The following is a 17,630-nucleotide window of genomic DNA, read 5'->3' on the forward strand; positions in this document are numbered from 1 at the left end:
TATTTAAATAACCACACATTATCTAATAAATAAAAGAATAAATTAAAGTATGAGAATTACTTATATTTTTTTTTATGAATTAGTATTGAATTAAGGAAAATTAGTATTGAATTAAGGAAAATTAGTATGAGAAGATCTTTGCTGATCTTCACTTTATGAATTAGTATTGAATTCGAAAAATTTGACTACTCTGAAAGATTTTGAAAGATTTTAAATTTTGATTTAGTGAAGCTTTTATAATAATGACTAAATGGCACTCTTCCTCCATTTTACAATGTAAATAGGTTAGCTTAAAGTACTAATATTAAGAAATTTGATATCTTTTTTAAAAGTAGCATTTAATCACCATAAATTTAACCATTTACAAAATTGATATTATTTAAATAACCACACATTATGTAATAAATAAAAGAATAAATTAAAATATAAAAATTACTTATATATTGTTTGAAACAATTTTTTCTCACCAAAATGGAAACAGAGGGAGTATATTTTGGACCCTAAAAAATAATGTCGTGGTGGTTGGAGATGGTCTAAGTTAAAGTTGGTTTCTCTCAATTGTGTTGCCTCCGGTCGTTTCTGGCGATCGTTACAGATTGACGGATTATAAAGGGACACTGTTTCTCCTTCTTTGACGAATCCATTCGAAGATCACTGGGGGGTTTGAGTGAATGATGGGAAAAGAAGATAGCAGTGAAGAGGTTAGCACAGAGGAGCGTTGACGAACGTTTTTCCTCGATCTATAGCATTTTGTGTTTTTTGATGAAAGAAACCTCTTTTTTTTTTAATCGTTTGATCTCCTGGTTAAGAATTAGGCAAACTCTGATAATACTCTCTGTAACCAACAGGTTTGTTCTTCAGAGGATATGGTGACAAATCTGAAGGCTTCTATAAGAGAATTGGGTGGGAAAGTGAGGGAACAGGTAGCTCTTTTGTTTTTTCAGCAACAAAAAAAAATGTCTTTTGCTTTCTAAGTCTTTGTTGATTTAACACTGATAGTTCCTTTTTTTTTTTTAATAACTTTGTTACTGTTTGTAACTTAGAATCAGAGAAAATGTGATGTTAAGGATAAGCTGCAGCAGTTGCGAGAAAGAATAAACGCTGAAGGTGTTGTTGATGTTTCAGTTTCAGTCCAGGAGGAGTTGATACCTCTTTTGAGATCACTCAAGGTGAATTATATAAGTGTTTTGTAGGTTTTTTTATTACTCTATTGTGAGTGAATGTGAAACTCAATATTTGTAGGTATTATTGTTCAGGAATTAGAAAAACAGGAATCTGAAGTCCGGTCGAACTGCGATGCCAAGCGTTCTGCGTTAGAAGATGCTGTTTGTGGTTTGGAGGAGAGAGTCGCAAAGGGTGAGATTCCCGAGGAAGATTTAGATGTTTTGTTGGTTGAATCACTGGATCATCTCACTTCAGCAAAGAAGGTACTCTATATAGACTGTCTCTATACATTCTTGAGATTGAGATTCAGGTTTCTCCAATGTTTTCTTTTAACAAGGTTATGGTTGCTTCTCCCTTGTTTCACTGTAGGAGCTTGCAGCAACGCTAAGAGAAATAGTGTCTCTGAAGCGACAGATTGATGATGTACCATGCCAATCTGAACTCCTCCAGTATGGTCTCCTTCCCCTACTTCTTACTATTGTATTAGTGTGTACTACTTGGCGTTGAGTTGTTATCTTTATGTTGTAAAGATATGGAATCATCATCTTCTCAAGACTCAAATTTCTTTGTCTCTAGCATCATCTAGGAATCTAGTTTCACTATAGCTAGTTTCCCTTTTGATGTACTTGTTGCACGCTAAAGTCCACTCTCTCATTCCGTGCAGATATGAAAGAAGATTCTCAGAGCTTAATGTTTGTATACAGGTTCGAATGGTCTTGTTTCATGGTTGGTTGAAAATGTAACTTGCAATGTCTCTCATTGATTGAAAAACCTTTATGTTCAATTAATTCTTACTATAAACAGGAGAAGCTTCAACAAACTAGGAAGCTCTATGGGACATACAATGCTCTTTCAGAAATAAAAGATTTGATGCTAAAGGAGATTTCATTACTGAATTCAATAGGTTCACAGGTAAAAATACATGCATTATTGCTTTAGCTAATTTCTGTCTGTTTGCATATCAAATCTTTACGTTTTACCTTTAGATATATCATGTGCTTGTCGTCAAGAAAAGTCTAGGATCATACTAAGTTGACTTGAATGCAGTTTCAAGACGTGATTCGTACACCTACTGGCCGCGTGAAGCTAATTGATTCAATGGAAGTAGTCATGAAAGGAATCCAACAGGTTATCTAATAAGTCTTATTCAATTAGCTGCATGATTTGAGGCGCCAAGCATGAATCTAGCTCAACTTGCATAACTTTGGCTCAATGATTTGTCATAACTGCAGAAGCTAGGAAAGGTACAACTTGGGCTTCAAGAAGAGCAGAGGCTCTGTGATGCTTCAAAAGAAAAGTATACTGCTGCAGCTGCAGAGCAAAGAAAATGCTATAATTCTTTCCAAGTATAAGTATTTTCAAAGCTGACATTATTTGGACTTGGTGATTTTAAACAAGTTTGTCTCTTCAGCCTATGATATCGATAGATAGTTTGCTGAGTTTGTCTTTTATAAAGTATATTTTCAAGCACCAACTTATTTGAGTTTCAACAGTTTAAAAGTGTTTTGAGTGTGCTAAAATTTGGATGGTTCCTGATTGTATCCTTTTAAAACGATTTCCACACCATGTGGTTAATATATAGTTATCAAAGGTCTGTCATCAACAAGGAGTAGTTGTTGGCGGGGTGTTCTTTTAACCTGTGTTTGTCTTTGTGGTTCTTTCTCAGACAAATCTCATCTTTCATCTCATGAGAAAGTCTTTCTCATGTTCTGACTTAATTGGAAACTCTAGTTGTAAAATCGTAGTTTCTAAATAATAAATATTAACTCAACCCTACACTCGCAAGCCACCTGTGGAGAACTACGATTAGATTGTCCAAGTAATATTTATTATTTAGAAACTACGATTTTACAATTAGAGTTTCCAATTAAGTCAGATCATGAGAAAGACTTTCTCATGAGATGAAAGATGAGATTTGTCTGACAAAGAACCACAAAGACAAACACAGGTTAAAAAGAATAATACTCTTAAATCATTGAGAAAGATATGTTTTGAATACAAAAAGCCTAGAAAGGCATATAGAACATAGTAACTGGCTCTGCCTATCAAGGTCTGAACTTATAATAATAGCTTAGAAGAAAGAAATGCCACATTCATCATCATCTCTCATATTCAGACGGCTTCTTTTCAGGATCTGATATGTGAACCTGATCTCTGGGAGTATCCCGTCTCCTTGAGATGATACTTCCTTGAAGTTCTCGACCTGCAAAACATATAACATTTTGAGCACCATGTACTTGTAAGAGTAGCTCCAATTTTTTTTTTTTTTTAAATAAGAAGTCACCTGGTTGTGTAAACATCCTGTGACAGGCACTGGAGGTGTCCTGATGAACCGGCCTTCCACGAATCTCCGGGGATAAAAACGGTGTTTCTCTAGAGCTGCCTCCTCCTTCAAACATCTGACCTAGTTTGTATGGACCGTCGCTTGTGTTGTTCTTTGTCTTGAGTTTATGAGACAAATCCGTAGACCATGAGCCTCCGCTTGATCCTGCCAAAGCCATTATCACATCTGCCTGCAAGGAAACATTAGCGTTCATATATAACTTGAATATGAAAGTGTTTAAGCAAAGAGATAAGAGGATTACTTTGTTTGGGTGAACATCATCAAAGACATGAGCTTGACCACCATAGAAGATAGTCATCTGCTTAGTACTTGAAGTCAACTCTTTCCTATTCCCGGTACTGCAAATACAAAAAGAAAATGAATTGAAGAGAAAGCATCAAAAAACTAGAGACATGATCACTAGAAGCTAACTGTCACCTTGAAGGGGTGAAACATTCGACTTTGCTCGGGTTTGGCATCGTGTAAGAACTCATGATACGAGGACCTTTCATCCCTGTTCGTGAGCCTTCATCTGCAGCGACCACGTTTTCATCTTTGAACCTGCTTGAAGACAGCTGATGAAGCAAGTGACTGATCTGACCTCCTCCCCGTGGAGACTGGTTTGCCACATTCATTGGTCCGCTTCTTAGCAACTAGACAGATCACAGAAACTCTGAGTTCTACTAAGCTCTGAAGATAGTGAAGAAGTTATGTAGGTTTGGTTCTGGTTTATCATACCTTGGACCAGTGCAGAGTCTCTGGATGGTCTTGAGTAGTGATGTGTGAATCCGAGTTACTTCTTTTGTTCCCGGAAAATCGATTGCTCATGATTGAGCCAGAAGCTTCTCTTCTTTGTCCAAACAATTGTATCCCATCAAGATGACTACCCCCACCGCTACCTACATCAAGCAAAGAGAGAGAGAGAGGCAATAAAGAAGACCAATTCATATGAAAGGCATCACAACCTCAAATGGGTATGACCCACCAAACTCATCACTCAAAATTCACTACCAATGTCCCCAACTAATCAACCACAGACATTATGGTTGGAAAGACAGGAAGAGGCTGTGTCCTTCACTAACCACATGATCACTCAAAAACCATGTTCATGTTCATAGAATTTTCAAATTAGAATTAAGGGAACAAGACAATGAACACTCACAAACCAAAGATGTTCCAGTTTTTTCTACTTATGAGATCTAATCAGAAATGAATGAATTGACGAAAAGTTTCCACCTTTAGAAACTTACTAACATGATCATGAATCGAATCTAAGTAAAAAGGCTCTGTAGATAGAAACCCTAGACGTACAGAGGAATCAGCTTAAACCACATCAGTAGCAGCACAGCATAAAGAGAGAAAGATATATAGAGAGAGAGAAGAACCAAGATCGGAGGCTGAGGAAAGACCGCCGCGTCCACCGACGGAGGAAGCGGAAGCTGTCGTGGGTTTAGCTGCTTTATCCAGTGGTAACTTGTGGTCAGACGACATGGAAGTGGAAGTTAAAGTTGCGGTCTTGGAACCTAGGAAGTCATGGAACAAGAGCTTCTTATCTTGCTCTTTCTCCCTGAGACGACGAGAATCAACATTGTCATTGCTGTTGCGGTTCATCGTTTGATCAATAAGTTGTGTCAGTGTAGCTACTACTTCGCCACCATTTCCTCCTCCATTACGGTTTGTTCTCTTCGTATTATTTCATGGACACACTCAACGAGGAAGAAGAAAGAGAGAGATCAGAGTGTCTTTTTTTTTTCTTTTCTAGGTCAGTGTAAATAAAAGAAAAGGCGAGAAAGACTTGTCTTTATGTCCTTGAATCTCAGCTCTCTTTATTGTGTTTCTCTTATATGATTTTTAATTGAGCCTATAATCATCATATGTTTTTGACAAACTTATGAATTGCTGAATGTTAACTTGTGTTATTGATCTCGATATTACAAAGTATATATAGCTCTCTGATCAGAGGCGTAAACCTAGAGAGAATAATGGCAATCTATCGAATAGGAAACTATCTAAGAAAGTAGATATATGTGAATATACTATATCTTTATATCTCTCGTAATACTCCCCCTCAAGTTGGAGCATGTAAGTTGCGAATGCCCAACTTGGAGAAGAACATGTCGAACTCTTTGCGCCCCAATGCTTTAGTGAAAATGTCTGCGAGCTGGTCCTTCGTTGTGACATAGCTTGGCTTGAGAACTCCCTTAACAATCTCATCTCTGATAAAGTGGCACTCAATCTCAATATTCTTCGTCCTTTCATGGAAAACCGGATTGGAACTGATATGTATTGCAGGCTGACTATCACAATGCAATGTCATTGGCTCAGGATGATTGACACCCATTTCCTTAAGCAACCGTTTGAGCCATAGTAATTCCTTGGTGATTGCTCCCATGGCACGATATTCAGCTTCTGCAGAGGAACATGATACTGTGTCTTGTTTCTTTGATTTCCATGATATTGGAGATGCTCCCAACTGTACTATCCAACCTGATAGTGAACGACGAGAAGTAGTACATCCCCCCCAGTCTGAATCACACCAACCAGTAACATGGAGAGGTGATTTTGCATCTAACAGAATGCCTTGGCCCAACGTCCCTTTTAAATATCTCACCACCTTCAATGCTGCAAGCCAGTGCTCTTCCATCGGTGCTTGCATAAACTGCGAAAGAATATGCACTGAGTATGTAAGATCGGGACGTGTCGCAGCAAGATATATAAGCCGACCGACCAATCTATGATAGCGTTCTGGTTCAGCAATGACTGGACCTTTAACTCGACCAAGCTGGTGATTCTGATCCATAGGAGACCCAGCAGGCTTGCAGCCAAGTAATCCCATCTCAGTGACAATATCAGTCGCATACTTTCTTTGACATAAATAGAATCCAGCAGCGCTCCTAGCCACTTCGATGCCCAAAAAATATTTAAGAAAACCCAAGTCTTTCATGTGAAAACACACAGATAAGTAATCTTTCAGTAACTTAATATCAGCGGGACTGCTCCCTGAGATAATTAAGTCATCAACATAAGCAAGTAATCTGATGGAAACACCACGCTTAAAATACACAAACAAGGTGTAATCCGACCTCGTTTGCGTGAAACCATAGTTGATAAGAGCATCCTTAAGTTTAGCAAACCAACAGCGAGGAGCTTGTTTGAGACCATATAGAGATTTGCGAAGACGACACACCCGAGTCTCATTAGGTGACCGAAAACCTTGTGGAATTTTCATATACACCTCCTCATGTAGATCCCCATGAAGAAATGCATTGTGAACATCCATCTGATGAACCTCATGATTCTTCTTAGCAGCATAGTCCAAGAAGACCCTAACTGTAGTCATCTTTGCGACTGGAGAAAACGTATCTGTGTAATCAACCCCATGTTTCTGTCTGTTTCCGCAGACTACAAGTCTCGATTTGGGACGTGACACAGTACCGTCCGAATTATATTTGATCGTATGAACCCATTTGCTGTCAAGTGCTTTCTTATTTGGAGGAAGATGTTCTAAATCCCACGTGTGTTGTTCCTCGAGAGCAGTCATTTCAGCACCCATGGAACCATTCCAGATTTTATCACGAACAGCCTCTTGAAAACTACGTGGTATCTGAAGGGATTCCAGTGATGCCAAGAAGCTGCGATAACGAGGAGAAAATTTTTCACAAGATAGAACATCAGAGATTGGATATAACGAACCTGAGGACAGCTGTTGAGATGGTGATTTTTCCGAGTGAGAGAGAGAGGTATCAAGGGAGACTGTATTGACTATGTAATCATGGAGGCGAGATGATGGAATTTTCTGTCTGTGTCCTCTGCCCAGTACTTCTTGTTGAGATGCACCTACATCCTCAACCAGAGAAGTTACAATCGGGTTGGTCTCTGGTACGGGAGCCACCACCGGTGGTTGTTCCATGACAGTTACAGCCATTGGTGCCGTACCTAGCTCCTCATCGTGTTCTACTTCTACTTCTGCAGCTTCTGAATCAGAGTCATCAAATGCTGCCTCTACTATCTCTGGCGTAGTCTCTGATACTGGTAAGGTCTGAGACATAGCGGCAAAAGGAAACTGATCCTCACAAAATACCACATCTCTGGAAACAAACACTTTTTCTGTGTCCATGTCAAATAGCAGCCATCCTTTCTTCCCCATTGGATATCCAAGAAACGCACAGCGTCGACTTCGAGTGGCAAATTTGTCACCATGATGATGCTGGTTATGAGCATAAGCTAAGCAACCAAAAACACGCAGATGTTTAAAAGATGGAATCCGACCATATAACCTTTCGAAAGGTGTTTTCCCATTAAGCAGCTGTGATGGTGTTCTGTTGAGAATGTAGACAGCCGTCTTAACACACTCGCCCCAATATTCAATCGGAAGATGTGCTTGAAACCTCAAAGCTCGAGCAATATTAAGTATATGTCTGTGTTTACGTTCCACTCGCCCGTTTTGTTGTGGAGTATAAACACATGATGTTTCATGTTGAATCCCATTTTCTTGAAAAAATCTGGAAAGACATAGAAATTCTGTTCCATTGTCACTCCTTACTGTTTTGATTTTCTTCGAAAACTGTGTTTGAATCAACGTAATGAAGTCTCGTAAATGACTTGAGACGGAAGTTTTGTCTTTCAGGAGATATACCCAAACCGCTCTAGAATGATCATCAACAATGGTTAAGAAATATCTAGTTCCACACAAAGCCGTAGTACGATATGGACCCCATAGGTCGCAATGAATCAAATCAAAAATTGCATTAGAACAATTTGAACTATCTGGAAAACATTGACGAGTTTGTTTAGCGCGAAAGCAAATATCACAATTCTTAAAAAAATCCTTATTACTAGTAACACCAGGAAGCAAACTGACGACACGGTGAGACGGGTGTCCCAAACGATGATGCCATAAGACTGATTCTTCACCCACACTAGTAGTCAGCGATGTAACCGTCTCAGCAACTCTCATCCGGTACAGTCCCTCTCTCTCTTTCACCCATCCCAATCAGCGTCATCGTAATGCGGTCCTGTAACAGCAACAATTTATCAGTTATTTGTCCTACCAAACCATTATCGGTGACCAATTGGCCAAAAGAAATAAGGTTGGTGTCAAATCCATCAACAAGAAACACGTTATGAAGGATAAGGTGTGAATTTAAGGAAACAGTTCCTTGTCTCGAGGAGAGAACGTTCGAACCCGTGGGCAACCTTACTGATACTGGGATTATAGGACGAACATCTTCCAGACATTCGACTTTCCCAGTCATATGGTGCGTCGCACCTGTGTCTAAAATCCATTCAACACAATCATTCTTACCACTCAGAGTGTCTGTCTTCGGTTTCTGTCCCACCATTTTTTGAATAATCTTCCACTGCTCATCTGATATGCCAGTAAGACCCTGTCGATCAGCCTCTGTAAGCACCACTGGCGATGAAACCGCAGCTGCATTAGCTCCGACGATCTGTGTACTGTTGGCACGAGGCTGCAGACTGCGACCTCTATTTGTTCCTCCACGTCCACGACCAGAAGTTCCATACCACTCAGGGTAACCAACAACGCGAAAACAGGCGACAGCTTCATGACCCGTACGCCCACAAACCGTACACTTCCGTGATAAATCCTTGTTGCCAGGATATGATGACGATGCCTGGACGGTATTGTTCGGACGACGAGTCTGATCACGATTAACTTGAGAAGTAAAGCTCATGACTTGCGTCTCTTGAGCCACAGTGGAGCGAATAGTTTCATTCTGAACTATAGTTTGATACACGCTGTCAAGGTCTGGGAGAGGTGTTATCGCACATATTTGAGAGCGGATGACACCATGAGCTGTGTCGTCAAGTCCCGATAGGAAATCATGAACCCGGAGCAGTTCACGTTCTGCTTCATGTGCTGTGTTAAGATCGCACTCACACTTCCCACAACTACACTGTTTTGTGTTCATACATTCCCTTATGCCATCCCAAATCTTTGTCAACCTTCCAAAGTAGTCATCTACAGATGACCCGTTTTGTTTACATGTAGCTAAGGAGTTGCGGAGCTGTTGTAGTCGAGCCCCACTTTTCACTGAGAATCTCTTCTTGATGATATCCCAAAGTTCCTTTGCCACTTCTCTTGTCGAAATTGATGATCGGATTTTAGTTTCTATGGTCTGTTTTATCCAACCCACCAATAGATGATTATTAGCAACCCAATCTTCAAGTGTAGGAGAGTTCGCTTCTGGTTTCGGGATACTCCCATCGATGAAACCAAACTTTTTGCGTGAACTCAAAGCCATGCGTAAATTAATCGCCCATTCGTCGTAGTTCGTACCGTTAAGCAACGGGGATGAAATCACAGCTCCTGGGTTATCTCCCGACGTGAGATCGTATGGTGAGATCGTCCGTCTTTTAGTCTTTGCGGTTTCGTCAGTGATAGACATCTTGCGCAGAATTGATTTGAATTAGAGAACTCGAACAAGCGGCTCTGTTTCTCGTGTATGAAGAACAGAGGCAGCTCTTTTTAGAGTAAGAAATCAGCGAATTTAAAGGAATGGATCAAGCTCTGATACCATGACAAACTTATGAATTGCTGAATGTTAACTTGTGTTATTGATCTCGATATTACAAAGTATATATAGCTCTCTGATCAGAGGCGTAAACCTAGAGAGAATAATGGCAATCTATCGAATAGGAAACTATCTAAGAAAGTAGATATATGTGAATATACTATATCTTTATATCTCTCGTAATAGTTTTCATAACAAATATAATTAAAAATCCACCCAAAAAGCATAAGTAATATGGCAAAATCATTGCATGGATAGACTTCTTTTTGTTATTAAGGTATCATAAAAGATTCATAATAATTTAAAACCGTCTAATCAATAAAGTTTTTTTTGTATCTAATGTAACCAACACACTACTAACCTATCCGCACCTTGAAAAAGTTCAGTTCGTGGGTCAGTTAGTAAAGTTGTCAACTTATAAATTATGCATAATTATTTGTCTGTGATCTTATTAGAAAAACTCTGTGGATTTTTTTTCACCGGAAAAGATAGGGGCGAATGTTGATTAAACTGACAAATAAGTAAAATGATATTGGTCATCTATGTTGTCTTTGACTGATCTGATTTCATGTTTCCCACTTACTATATTCACACAAGTTCCAAATTTACTTTTTTGGTTTACTGTTTACAATATTTTCTTTTATCAAGATCCAATATTAATGCATGACTGTGGTTAAATGGTAAAAGCTAAAATGTGATCAAATACTCTCTCTTTTCTTGGACTTTGAAGATTTTTTTAAATAAATTACAGTATAAAAACTGCTAAAATCACTGTAATAATAACAGTCTTATTAAGCAATTTCTCATGAGTTAGTCCAAAACTCAGAAGATTGGTTAAAATAAATATTAAAAAAATTGAAGATATACACCGCAAAAGAAAAGGTGAATGGGCCGATATTAATGGGCTAAAAACAGATAAAAAGCCTCATAACTTGTAGAAAAACCAAGTCCACACATTTCGCGGTTTATCTCTTTTCATACAAGCGGAGAAGAAATGGCTTCGCTCGGTTTCAACCTCGGATTCTCAGTCTCCGGTGTGAAAATCCAGCGTCATCGACAATTTTCCGTGAATGGAAGAGCTCCAGTTATCTCCTGTAGCTCTTCTTCCTCTTCTTCTTCTTCTTCTTCCCAAGCATCTCCGCAGGGGATTTCGACGCCTCCTGAGATAGAGCTCGAGTTCTTCGGTGTAACGATCGGTGCGATATCCTCGTTAAGTTATGATCCGATATTTTTTAATAAAAACTTGTGTATTTGCTGCAGCCGAAGCCTGAGAGCGACGGGTCGTATCCGAGGGATAAAGCGAAAGCTGTAAGCGGAGAGAAGCTTCTGAGAAGCATTATGCAGGACAACAAGATCGATCTTTACGCCACTTACGTGAGTTTTTAAAACTACTCTCTTTACTTACTCTCGGTTGCCTCTTATGATCTACACAGTGTTTGAAATGTCTTTTAAAAAAATAAAAAATAATTGTGATGATGATTAGGGGAAAGTGATGAATTGTGGAGGTGGAGGAAGCTGTGGAACTTGCATTGTTGAGGCAAGTTTAACTTCATTTATCTTTCATCTCTTCGTCATGTTGATGTAGATGAATGAACTTTTTATTAGCTGTGTTTTCATCTCTTTAGTTCGTTCTATTTTGATAGCAAATATTCAAGCCAAAAATCACATTTGATCTTTTGCTTATGTGCAGATTCTTGATGGCAGAGAACTTCTGAACGATAGAACCGATACAGAAAACAAGTACCTGAAGAAAGTTAGTTTCACTGCTCTGTATATTATTAATTCACATCTTAGATAGGCAAATTGTGATTGAAAAATAAGAAACAGTGATGTTTTTCATATCTTAAGGCGTTGTTTGTTGGTATTGGTGCAGAAGCCTGAATCCTGGAGACTCGCATGCCAAACAATAGTAGGGAACAAAGAAAACTCAGGAAAGGTGGTACCTATCTACTTTTAAAGCTTTAGATTGTTTTTCAAACATCAAACTCTTTTTGGATGATGTTTCTCATTGAGAATCTATCACATTTGGTTTTGTAGGTTGTGGTTCAGCGGATTCCGCAATGGAAGAAGTGAATTCCCTCCATGTATGTGTAAGGGGTTCTCTATTCGTTTCATTTATCAGCTCGCGAGCCATATTTATATGTCCCATACTGGTTTTCTGTTTGTACATCTCCCATACAGCTCGATTCCAACTAGAAACTGTTTCAGCTTTTCCTTGTAGATGGCAAAAAAGTCACAAGTATCTTATTACTATAAAGCTTGGTAGATTTTAAGCTTTTGAAAATTAAATATAACAACTGTTTACTTAGGAAACAAAAGATTGGGAATCATGCCAAATTAGGAAGGATATAGTATCATTCATGAACATTGAAAATTCTTAAATGGATACGTCCCCCCAGAAATAAATGTCTTGACCAATTTAAATAGACTATCTACTCTGTATCTCTCTCTCTCTCACACACGCCTAATTGATCAAAGCTAACTGCAAAACACACACACCTATAAAAAAACATAGCTGGTGTTGCATCTAGAGAACCAATTTTCCAGCTCGGAAAAATACAACAAATAGCGTCAAAGCTTTGATGATATATCACCTAAAATAAAAGAAAGCTCATAACCAGAAAAAAAAACAGGGGATAAAGCAGCCAGAACGTAATTCCTGGGTTGCTCATTTATTAACTTTACAACATTTTCTTGTTGAGAAAGAAAACAAAAAAGCAAAGGGCCAAAGAAGGCCATCACTATCCCCTCTGAATCATCCTCCTCCTGTAATATTTTACATTTTTTTTCTTTTGTTTTCCTTTTGTTTTGTGTGATTGCTGCTGTTTGGCTCCCAAAATTTTAATATCCAGAAAATATCTATATATTTTTTTAATATCCACACCCCCTTGTTGATCGGTGAGCACAAAATAATAATAAAAAAATCGCAAAGGGGAATTGAAGAAGAACACTAGTACGATCAAACAACGACAAGAACAAGGAAGGGATTTCGATAGCTGAAAAAGTTGACTCTTCTTCCTAAATTGGATTCTGGGTTTTCTCTTCTTAGGAGAAGAAGCAAGAAAAAAAGGGAAAAGTCAGCCATTGAAGGCGGAGGTTTGTTCCCTAATTTCTTACGATAATAATCAAATTTCGGGTGCGAGGAATTAGGTTTTGTTAAATCTATCGACTTTAACCCAATTCTTAGCCATCTAGGGTTTTCTCTTTCCGATCTTTGAATCTTATGCTCAATTTCGTTTTTAAGTAATTTAGGGCTCAATCGATTTTGATGTGTTGTGCGGGGTTTTGCAGGAACTTCTCCATGGACAAAAACCCTAGATGGGTGTTTCTCTTCTGAACCAACAACATCGCAAAGCTCAGACCTTTTCTTCTACATTCATGGAACGATCATCATCATCATCATCAGATCCTCAAACCCCAAACCACCACCACATCATTGACATCCCATCCTCCTCTTCTCACGATAGAATCTCAAACGTTTTGGAGCCTCTACAACACGATAATGATGATGATGTTGAGAGACCTTCTACCACTGCTCCTCCGATGACTGTTCCTCAGCCAGCTACAGTTTCTTCTTCCTCTTCTTCTATGAGGTCTAATCCTACTAGAAACAACCGCCGGAGGAGAAGTCCTTTGAACTCTGGTCTTTGGATTTCAATTGAGCTGTTCCTCACTCTTGGCCAGATCGTTGCTGCTATTGTTGTGTTGTGTTTGTCTAAACACGAGCATCCACGCGCTCCCTTGTTTGCTTGGATCGTGGGTTATGCCTGTGGGTGCGTTGCGACGCTCCCGCTTTTGTACTGGAGGTATTATCATTCCAATCAGGCTTCTGAACAGGAGTCTGGTCAGCATCGTCCTAATCTTAACGTCGCAGCTGGACCGTTCGCGTTCTCTATATCCAGGACTGCTGAAGGAGATGGACGACAGAGCAGCAACACGCCTTCTCGTAGTAGATATCATGGGTTCATAAGTGCTGCTAGGTAAATTGTCTTGGTGTTCTTACATGATCTGTTTTCTATAATTTAGTGTTTTAGATCTCTGACTTGAGTCTTTGGTTTTGGCTTTTTTCTTTTCAGGCTTAAAGTTATTGTGGAATACTTCAAAATGGCACTGGATTGCTTCTTTGCGGTGTGGTTTGTGGTTGGTAATGTATGGATATTCGGAGGGCATTCATCTGCAGCCGAGGCTCCTAACTTGTACAGGTACTGGTCTTTCGATTAGTCCAAACTTTCACAGAAACCGTTGGCTGCATTTGTCTCAGACAATTCATTTATTTGTTTTTATATATTTTGTAGGTTGTGTTTAGTGTTTCTTACCTTTAGCTGTATTGGCTACGCAATGCCCTTCATCCTCTGCACAACAATATGTTGCTGCTTGCCGTGCATTATCTCAATTCTCGGATACAGAGAAGATTTAACTCAACCCCGAGGCGCCACACCTGAATCTATAAATGCATTGCCGACGCATAAGTTTAAGTTGAAGAAAAGCAGAAGTAGCGGCGGCGATGACAATGGGTCAAGTACTGGCGAAGGTGGAGTTGTGGCGGCTGGAACAGATAACGAACGTGCGATTTCGGGAGAGGACGCTGTGAGTTCGCTTACAGTTTTGACTCTACGTACATGCACTCTCACGTACAATCAAGTATCTGAGTATTTGGTATTTACAATTGTTTTGCAGGTTTGTTGCATTTGCTTGGCGAGATATGCAAACAACGAAGAGCTGAGAGAGCTTCCTTGTTCACATTTCTTCCACAAAGAGTGCGTTGACAAATGGCTCAAGATCAATGCGAGTTGCCCTCTTTGCAAGAGTGAAGTTGGGGAGAAGAACTCTGATTTGACAAGCCAGGGGGTCTTAAACTCGCTCTCTTCTGGGGAAAACGATAACAATCAGCAACAGCAACAGCGGAATGAACACAGAGTTGATAACGGTTTGGCCAACAGTGTTATATAGATGTCTGACATTTGCTCGATGTTGGAGATAACGAAATAGGAAAGGCGTTGTTCCTACAGAGAATTTGGATTCGTCCGAGTCTCATTGTCAGGAAGAAAAGGGTGAGGAAGCTCGTGCGGTGTAAATGCCTTTTTGCTTTTATAAACTGAAACCTCTGAAAGCGTAGGAGAGTTTCGAGAATCAGTGATTGAGTTTGAGTGTGTTCCAAATACTTTTTTTTTTGCTCTTACTTTATCTGAATTTATCAACGAACAAAACCTTCATTAGAGCCAGGGCTCTTTCAGTTCCTTTGCCTGTGAAGGGACTCTCGGCTCAAAATCAAGATTTAGTGTAAAGAAACCTTATACTGGACCATGAAAATTACGAGTTGTTATGTTCTAGTTATGTTTAAAAAATCACAAGAGTGATCTTGTTTGTTTCGTAATATTAGTGTCACAGCTTTGCCTCTAAAGAGAGCTCATAGAATTGACAAAAATTAACTTTTCTTAAACAACATCACTGATGCATATGTTTTCTTGAAAGAAGGGTCTGAAAGAAGCAAAAGTAACTCGATCCCTGGAACTGTATCATATAAGAGCGGTACAGTGCCTTGTCAAAACAATTAACCGCATAAACCTCTACCAAAAGACTGAGAAGATACGTCCCTCTCTGATTGAGAGCCCCCCCTAGGCGTTTTCCGCAGATGGGTTCTCATGCACATACGTGCCAACTGATTTGAACCATCGCAGCAAGTTACGATGATCCTTTACATAGAGCCATGCCTGAAGAAACGGGAAGAGACTCTCGTTCACACCTCGCTCCTCCAGGAAGCTATGGAATACGTCTCTCATCTTCTCATCCAGCTCTCTGTCAAAACAGTTTACCAACACTTATTTGCCAATAATAAAAAAAGCTTTGCTAATCAACTGTTGAGTCCCGTGTTTTATAAACACAATGCTAAAAAGCAGACACAAATCCTTGTTTAAGAAGTGAGAAAGAAGAGGCCAAAGAGTAATCTTTGATTCGAAGAAGATTCATGATACAACAAACTACTTCTTCTGCTTTATCTAGAAAGCGTCTATCACCATTATAAGTTCATATTCCTGAACATCAACCAGAAAATGAGTAAACTAGCAATGTTAACACAGTTATCCTGTTCACAACCATCTATTCTAAAAGTAGGAAGACAAGACATATTAAAACAGAAATGAATCACATAAGATGGCTTACAGGCAATCTAAGAAGTTCCCAAAACACTAGATTAGAGAACACAGATTCTTCTTCAGTGTAGTACCACCAGTCAAGATCTCTACTGAATTACTAGAAACTTACTAATCAAAATAATGAAAGCTAAAAAAAGAATACAAATTATTTTTAATGAGCAACGCTATGAGAGAAGAGTGTGAAGGAAGAGTAGTTACTCAAAAGAAGGGCCAGTGTAACGAGCAGGATCATCAGACAACTCCAAATCCTCGAGCTTCGGCCTCATGGAAACAGAGTGGATACCCAACGCATCCGGGTAAAGCCCGCAAAGGAAATGAAGAGACTCAGCCTGGTTCGGCTTCGACACAGCCACGTGGAGGAACAGCTGGTTAATCCCATCCTCGTCTTCATCATCACCACCTCCGTGAGCAAGCCTCATCACGAAGAGGCTGATCTCTTCGTTTCCGACAGATTTCTTCAGAACAGCGCCGGTTCCCTCGAGCGATCCTTTCACAATCTCGAACGGTGAAGGAGGTGTCGCTTTCTGCAAAAAAAAAAACAATCAAAAACCCTAAGTGAGAGGGAAGCTAGGGTTTAAGGACAAGGTTTAAATCTTTTTTTTAGAGAAGAGGGGAACGACGGGAGGAGGAGTCATCTTGGAGACTTCTAGGTAATGTTCCTTTAGGGAACGAAGCAGCATCGAGTCCACCGCAGCTGAAACGTCGCTTGGCTTTCCGCTTCCACCTGATTTGCTGGATAGAGCTCTTTGAAATTGACGCCGGACTGCGACGTTACCGATCACTCTTCTCAACATTTTTACTTCTCCGTCTCGAATACAGCGGCGAGTTGCCTTCTTTCTTCGCCGAATAAAACACGAATCTTCGGTTTATATACACAAGACAAAAAAAAAAGACAATGTGTGGGCATTTCAGTTCTGTCGGTTCGGTTTGGTTTTGATTAAATTATAACTGAACTTAACCAGAATTGGATCGGTTTCGTTTGGTTTGATTCGGTTTTATTCAATTTGATTATAATTTGGTCTAAATATAATCAGTTTTAAAAGTTTTTTTGTTCAAAAATCTGAAAGATAATACTAATTAAATCGGTTTGGTTGAATTCGAATTGGTTATATTTATTGTAGGTTTATAATAATATACTGTATGTTATAAAAAGTTGTTCAAACATGTGAATTATAATGGTGTTTCTAAGCATGAAGATAAACATATAAGAATAACAGAAAAGAGAAATTCAAAGAGAAAGCTTTTATCTTGTCTATGTCTCGCATTGTATTCAGCATAATTCAAAAAGATCAAAAAGTCACATCTCTAAAAGTACTGACCCCAACCACATTCCCTGCAAAAAGGAGGGAAGGAAGAAGAACACACATTTCATATCATCAAAACGAGTGGTGATTGGTTTCACCTCACTGGCTGCTGATTGTAGTGACTCTCTCTTTCTTCTTCTTTTCCGCGGCC

The 17,630-nt window shown here is 39.2% G+C and overlaps 5 protein-coding genes across 6 annotated transcripts; 3 read left to right on the top strand and 2 right to left on the bottom strand.

Annotated features, from left to right (window-relative positions):
• Window positions 1–470: 470 nt before the first annotated feature.
• On the top strand, window positions 471–2,684 carry LOC130494292 (uncharacterized). 2 transcript variants are annotated; one of them, XM_056999774.1, is made up of 9 exons: window positions 471–701; window positions 849–923; window positions 1,044–1,169; window positions 1,257–1,427; window positions 1,534–1,613; window positions 1,829–1,868; window positions 1,969–2,076; window positions 2,212–2,292; window positions 2,397–2,684. In XM_056999774.1, exons 1-9 carry the CDS (start codon window positions 672–674, stop codon window positions 2,514–2,516), a joined length of 831 nt encoding a protein of 276 aa, XP_056855754.1. In that variant the 5' UTR covers window positions 471–671; the 3' UTR covers window positions 2,517–2,684. The 2 variants fall into 2 exon arrangements, with proteins under 2 accessions (XP_056855754.1, XP_056855755.1); XM_056999775.1 differs by having other exon boundaries at window positions 472–701; window positions 1,050–1,169.
• A 429-nt stretch (window positions 2,685–3,113) lies between these two features.
• Window positions 3,114–5,309, bottom strand: LOC130505182 (protein TIFY 8-like). The gene is made up of 6 exons (XM_056999773.1): window positions 4,873–5,309; window positions 4,226–4,386; window positions 3,926–4,140; window positions 3,750–3,846; window positions 3,449–3,677; window positions 3,114–3,367 (listed from the first exon to the last, which is right to left on the bottom strand). The coding sequence occupies exons 1-6, from the start codon at window positions 5,096–5,098 to the stop codon at window positions 3,264–3,266; spliced, it is 1,032 nt and encodes a 343-aa protein (XP_056855753.1). The 5' UTR covers window positions 5,099–5,309; the 3' UTR covers window positions 3,114–3,263.
• A 5,659-nt stretch (window positions 5,310–10,968) lies between these two features.
• On the top strand, window positions 10,969–12,299 carry LOC130505181 (photosynthetic NDH subunit of subcomplex B 3, chloroplastic-like). The gene is made up of 6 exons (XM_056999772.1): window positions 10,969–11,209; window positions 11,284–11,397; window positions 11,507–11,560; window positions 11,714–11,776; window positions 11,897–11,959; window positions 12,061–12,299. Exons 1-6 carry the CDS (start codon window positions 11,018–11,020, stop codon window positions 12,094–12,096), a joined length of 522 nt encoding a protein of 173 aa, XP_056855752.1. The 5' UTR covers window positions 10,969–11,017; the 3' UTR covers window positions 12,097–12,299.
• Window positions 12,300–12,833: 534 nt separating this feature from the next.
• LOC108839106 (E3 ubiquitin-protein ligase At1g12760) lies at window positions 12,834–15,202 on the top strand. Its single transcript, XM_056999771.1, has 5 exons — window positions 12,834–13,119; window positions 13,315–14,003; window positions 14,100–14,225; window positions 14,319–14,610; window positions 14,701–15,202. The coding sequence occupies exons 2-5, from the start codon at window positions 13,342–13,344 to the stop codon at window positions 14,971–14,973; spliced, it is 1,353 nt and encodes a 450-aa protein (XP_056855751.1). The 5' UTR covers window positions 12,834–13,119; window positions 13,315–13,341; the 3' UTR covers window positions 14,974–15,202.
• Window positions 15,203–15,435: 233 nt separating this feature from the next.
• LOC108843316 (uncharacterized protein At2g39795, mitochondrial) lies at window positions 15,436–17,035 on the bottom strand. Its single transcript, XM_018616489.2, has 3 exons — window positions 16,796–17,035; window positions 16,374–16,699; window positions 15,436–15,819 (listed from the first exon to the last, which is right to left on the bottom strand). The coding sequence occupies exons 1-3, from the start codon at window positions 16,967–16,969 to the stop codon at window positions 15,639–15,641; spliced, it is 681 nt and encodes a 226-aa protein (XP_018471991.2). The 5' UTR covers window positions 16,970–17,035; the 3' UTR covers window positions 15,436–15,638.
• Window positions 17,036–17,630: the final 595 nt, after the last annotated feature.

Source organism: Raphanus sativus, unplaced genomic scaffold (assembly GCF_000801105.2).
Source record: "Raphanus sativus cultivar WK10039 unplaced genomic scaffold, ASM80110v3 Scaffold2064, whole genome shotgun sequence".
Classification (NCBI taxonomy): domain Eukaryota; kingdom Viridiplantae; phylum Streptophyta; class Magnoliopsida; order Brassicales; family Brassicaceae; genus Raphanus; species Raphanus sativus.

What these genes read in the sequence shown, in the direction of transcription:
- LOC130494292 (XM_056999774.1), top strand. Translation starts at nt 672, where the DNA reads ATGATGGGAAAAGAAGATAGCAGTGAAGAG. An exon ending in GTGGGAAAGTGAGGGAACAG is followed by an intron (nt 924 to 1,043) that starts GTAGCTCTTTTG and finishes TTTGTAACTTAG; the next exon opens with AATCAGAGAAAATGTGATGT. An exon ending in ATCTCACTTCAGCAAAGAAG is followed by an intron (nt 1,428 to 1,533) that starts GTACTCTATATA and finishes GTTTCACTGTAG; the next exon opens with GAGCTTGCAGCAACGCTAAG.
- LOC130505182 (XM_056999773.1), bottom strand. Translation starts at nt 5,098, where the DNA reads ATGAACCGCAACAGCAATGACAATGTTGATTCTCGTCGTCTCAGGGAG. An exon ending in TTCCTCAGCCTCCGATCTTG is followed by an intron (nt 4,387 to 4,872) that starts GTTCTTCTCTCT and finishes TGCTTGATGTAG; the next exon opens with GTAGCGGTGGGGGTAGTCAT. An exon ending in AGACTCTGCACTGGTCCAAG is followed by an intron (nt 4,141 to 4,225) that starts GTATGATAAACC and finishes TGATCTGTCTAG; the next exon opens with TTGCTAAGAAGCGGACCAAT.
- LOC130505181 (XM_056999772.1), top strand. Translation starts at nt 11,018, where the DNA reads ATGGCTTCGCTCGGTTTCAACCTCGGATTCTCAGTCTCCGGTGTGAAA. An exon ending in TAGAGCTCGAGTTCTTCGGT is followed by an intron (nt 11,210 to 11,283) that starts GTAACGATCGGT and finishes TATTTGCTGCAG; the next exon opens with CCGAAGCCTGAGAGCGACGG. An exon ending in GTGGAACTTGCATTGTTGAG is followed by an intron (nt 11,561 to 11,713) that starts GCAAGTTTAACT and finishes GCTTATGTGCAG; the next exon opens with ATTCTTGATGGCAGAGAACT.
- LOC108839106 (XM_056999771.1), top strand. Translation starts at nt 13,342, where the DNA reads ATGGGTGTTTCTCTTCTGAACCAACAACATCGCAAAGCTCAGACCTTT. An exon ending in GGGTTCATAAGTGCTGCTAG is followed by an intron (nt 14,004 to 14,099) that starts GTAAATTGTCTT and finishes TTTTCTTTTCAG; the next exon opens with GCTTAAAGTTATTGTGGAAT. An exon ending in CGATTTCGGGAGAGGACGCT is followed by an intron (nt 14,611 to 14,700) that starts GTGAGTTCGCTT and finishes ATTGTTTTGCAG; the next exon opens with GTTTGTTGCATTTGCTTGGC.
- LOC108843316 (XM_018616489.2), bottom strand. Translation starts at nt 16,969, where the DNA reads ATGTTGAGAAGAGTGATCGGTAACGTCGCAGTCCGGCGTCAATTTCAA. An exon ending in CCAAGATGACTCCTCCTCCC is followed by an intron (nt 16,700 to 16,795) that starts GTCGTTCCCCTC and finishes TTTTTTTTGCAG; the next exon opens with AAAGCGACACCTCCTTCACC. An exon ending in TACACTGGCCCTTCTTTTGA is followed by an intron (nt 15,820 to 16,373) that starts GTAACTACTCTT and finishes CTGTTTTGACAG; the next exon opens with AGAGCTGGATGAGAAGATGA.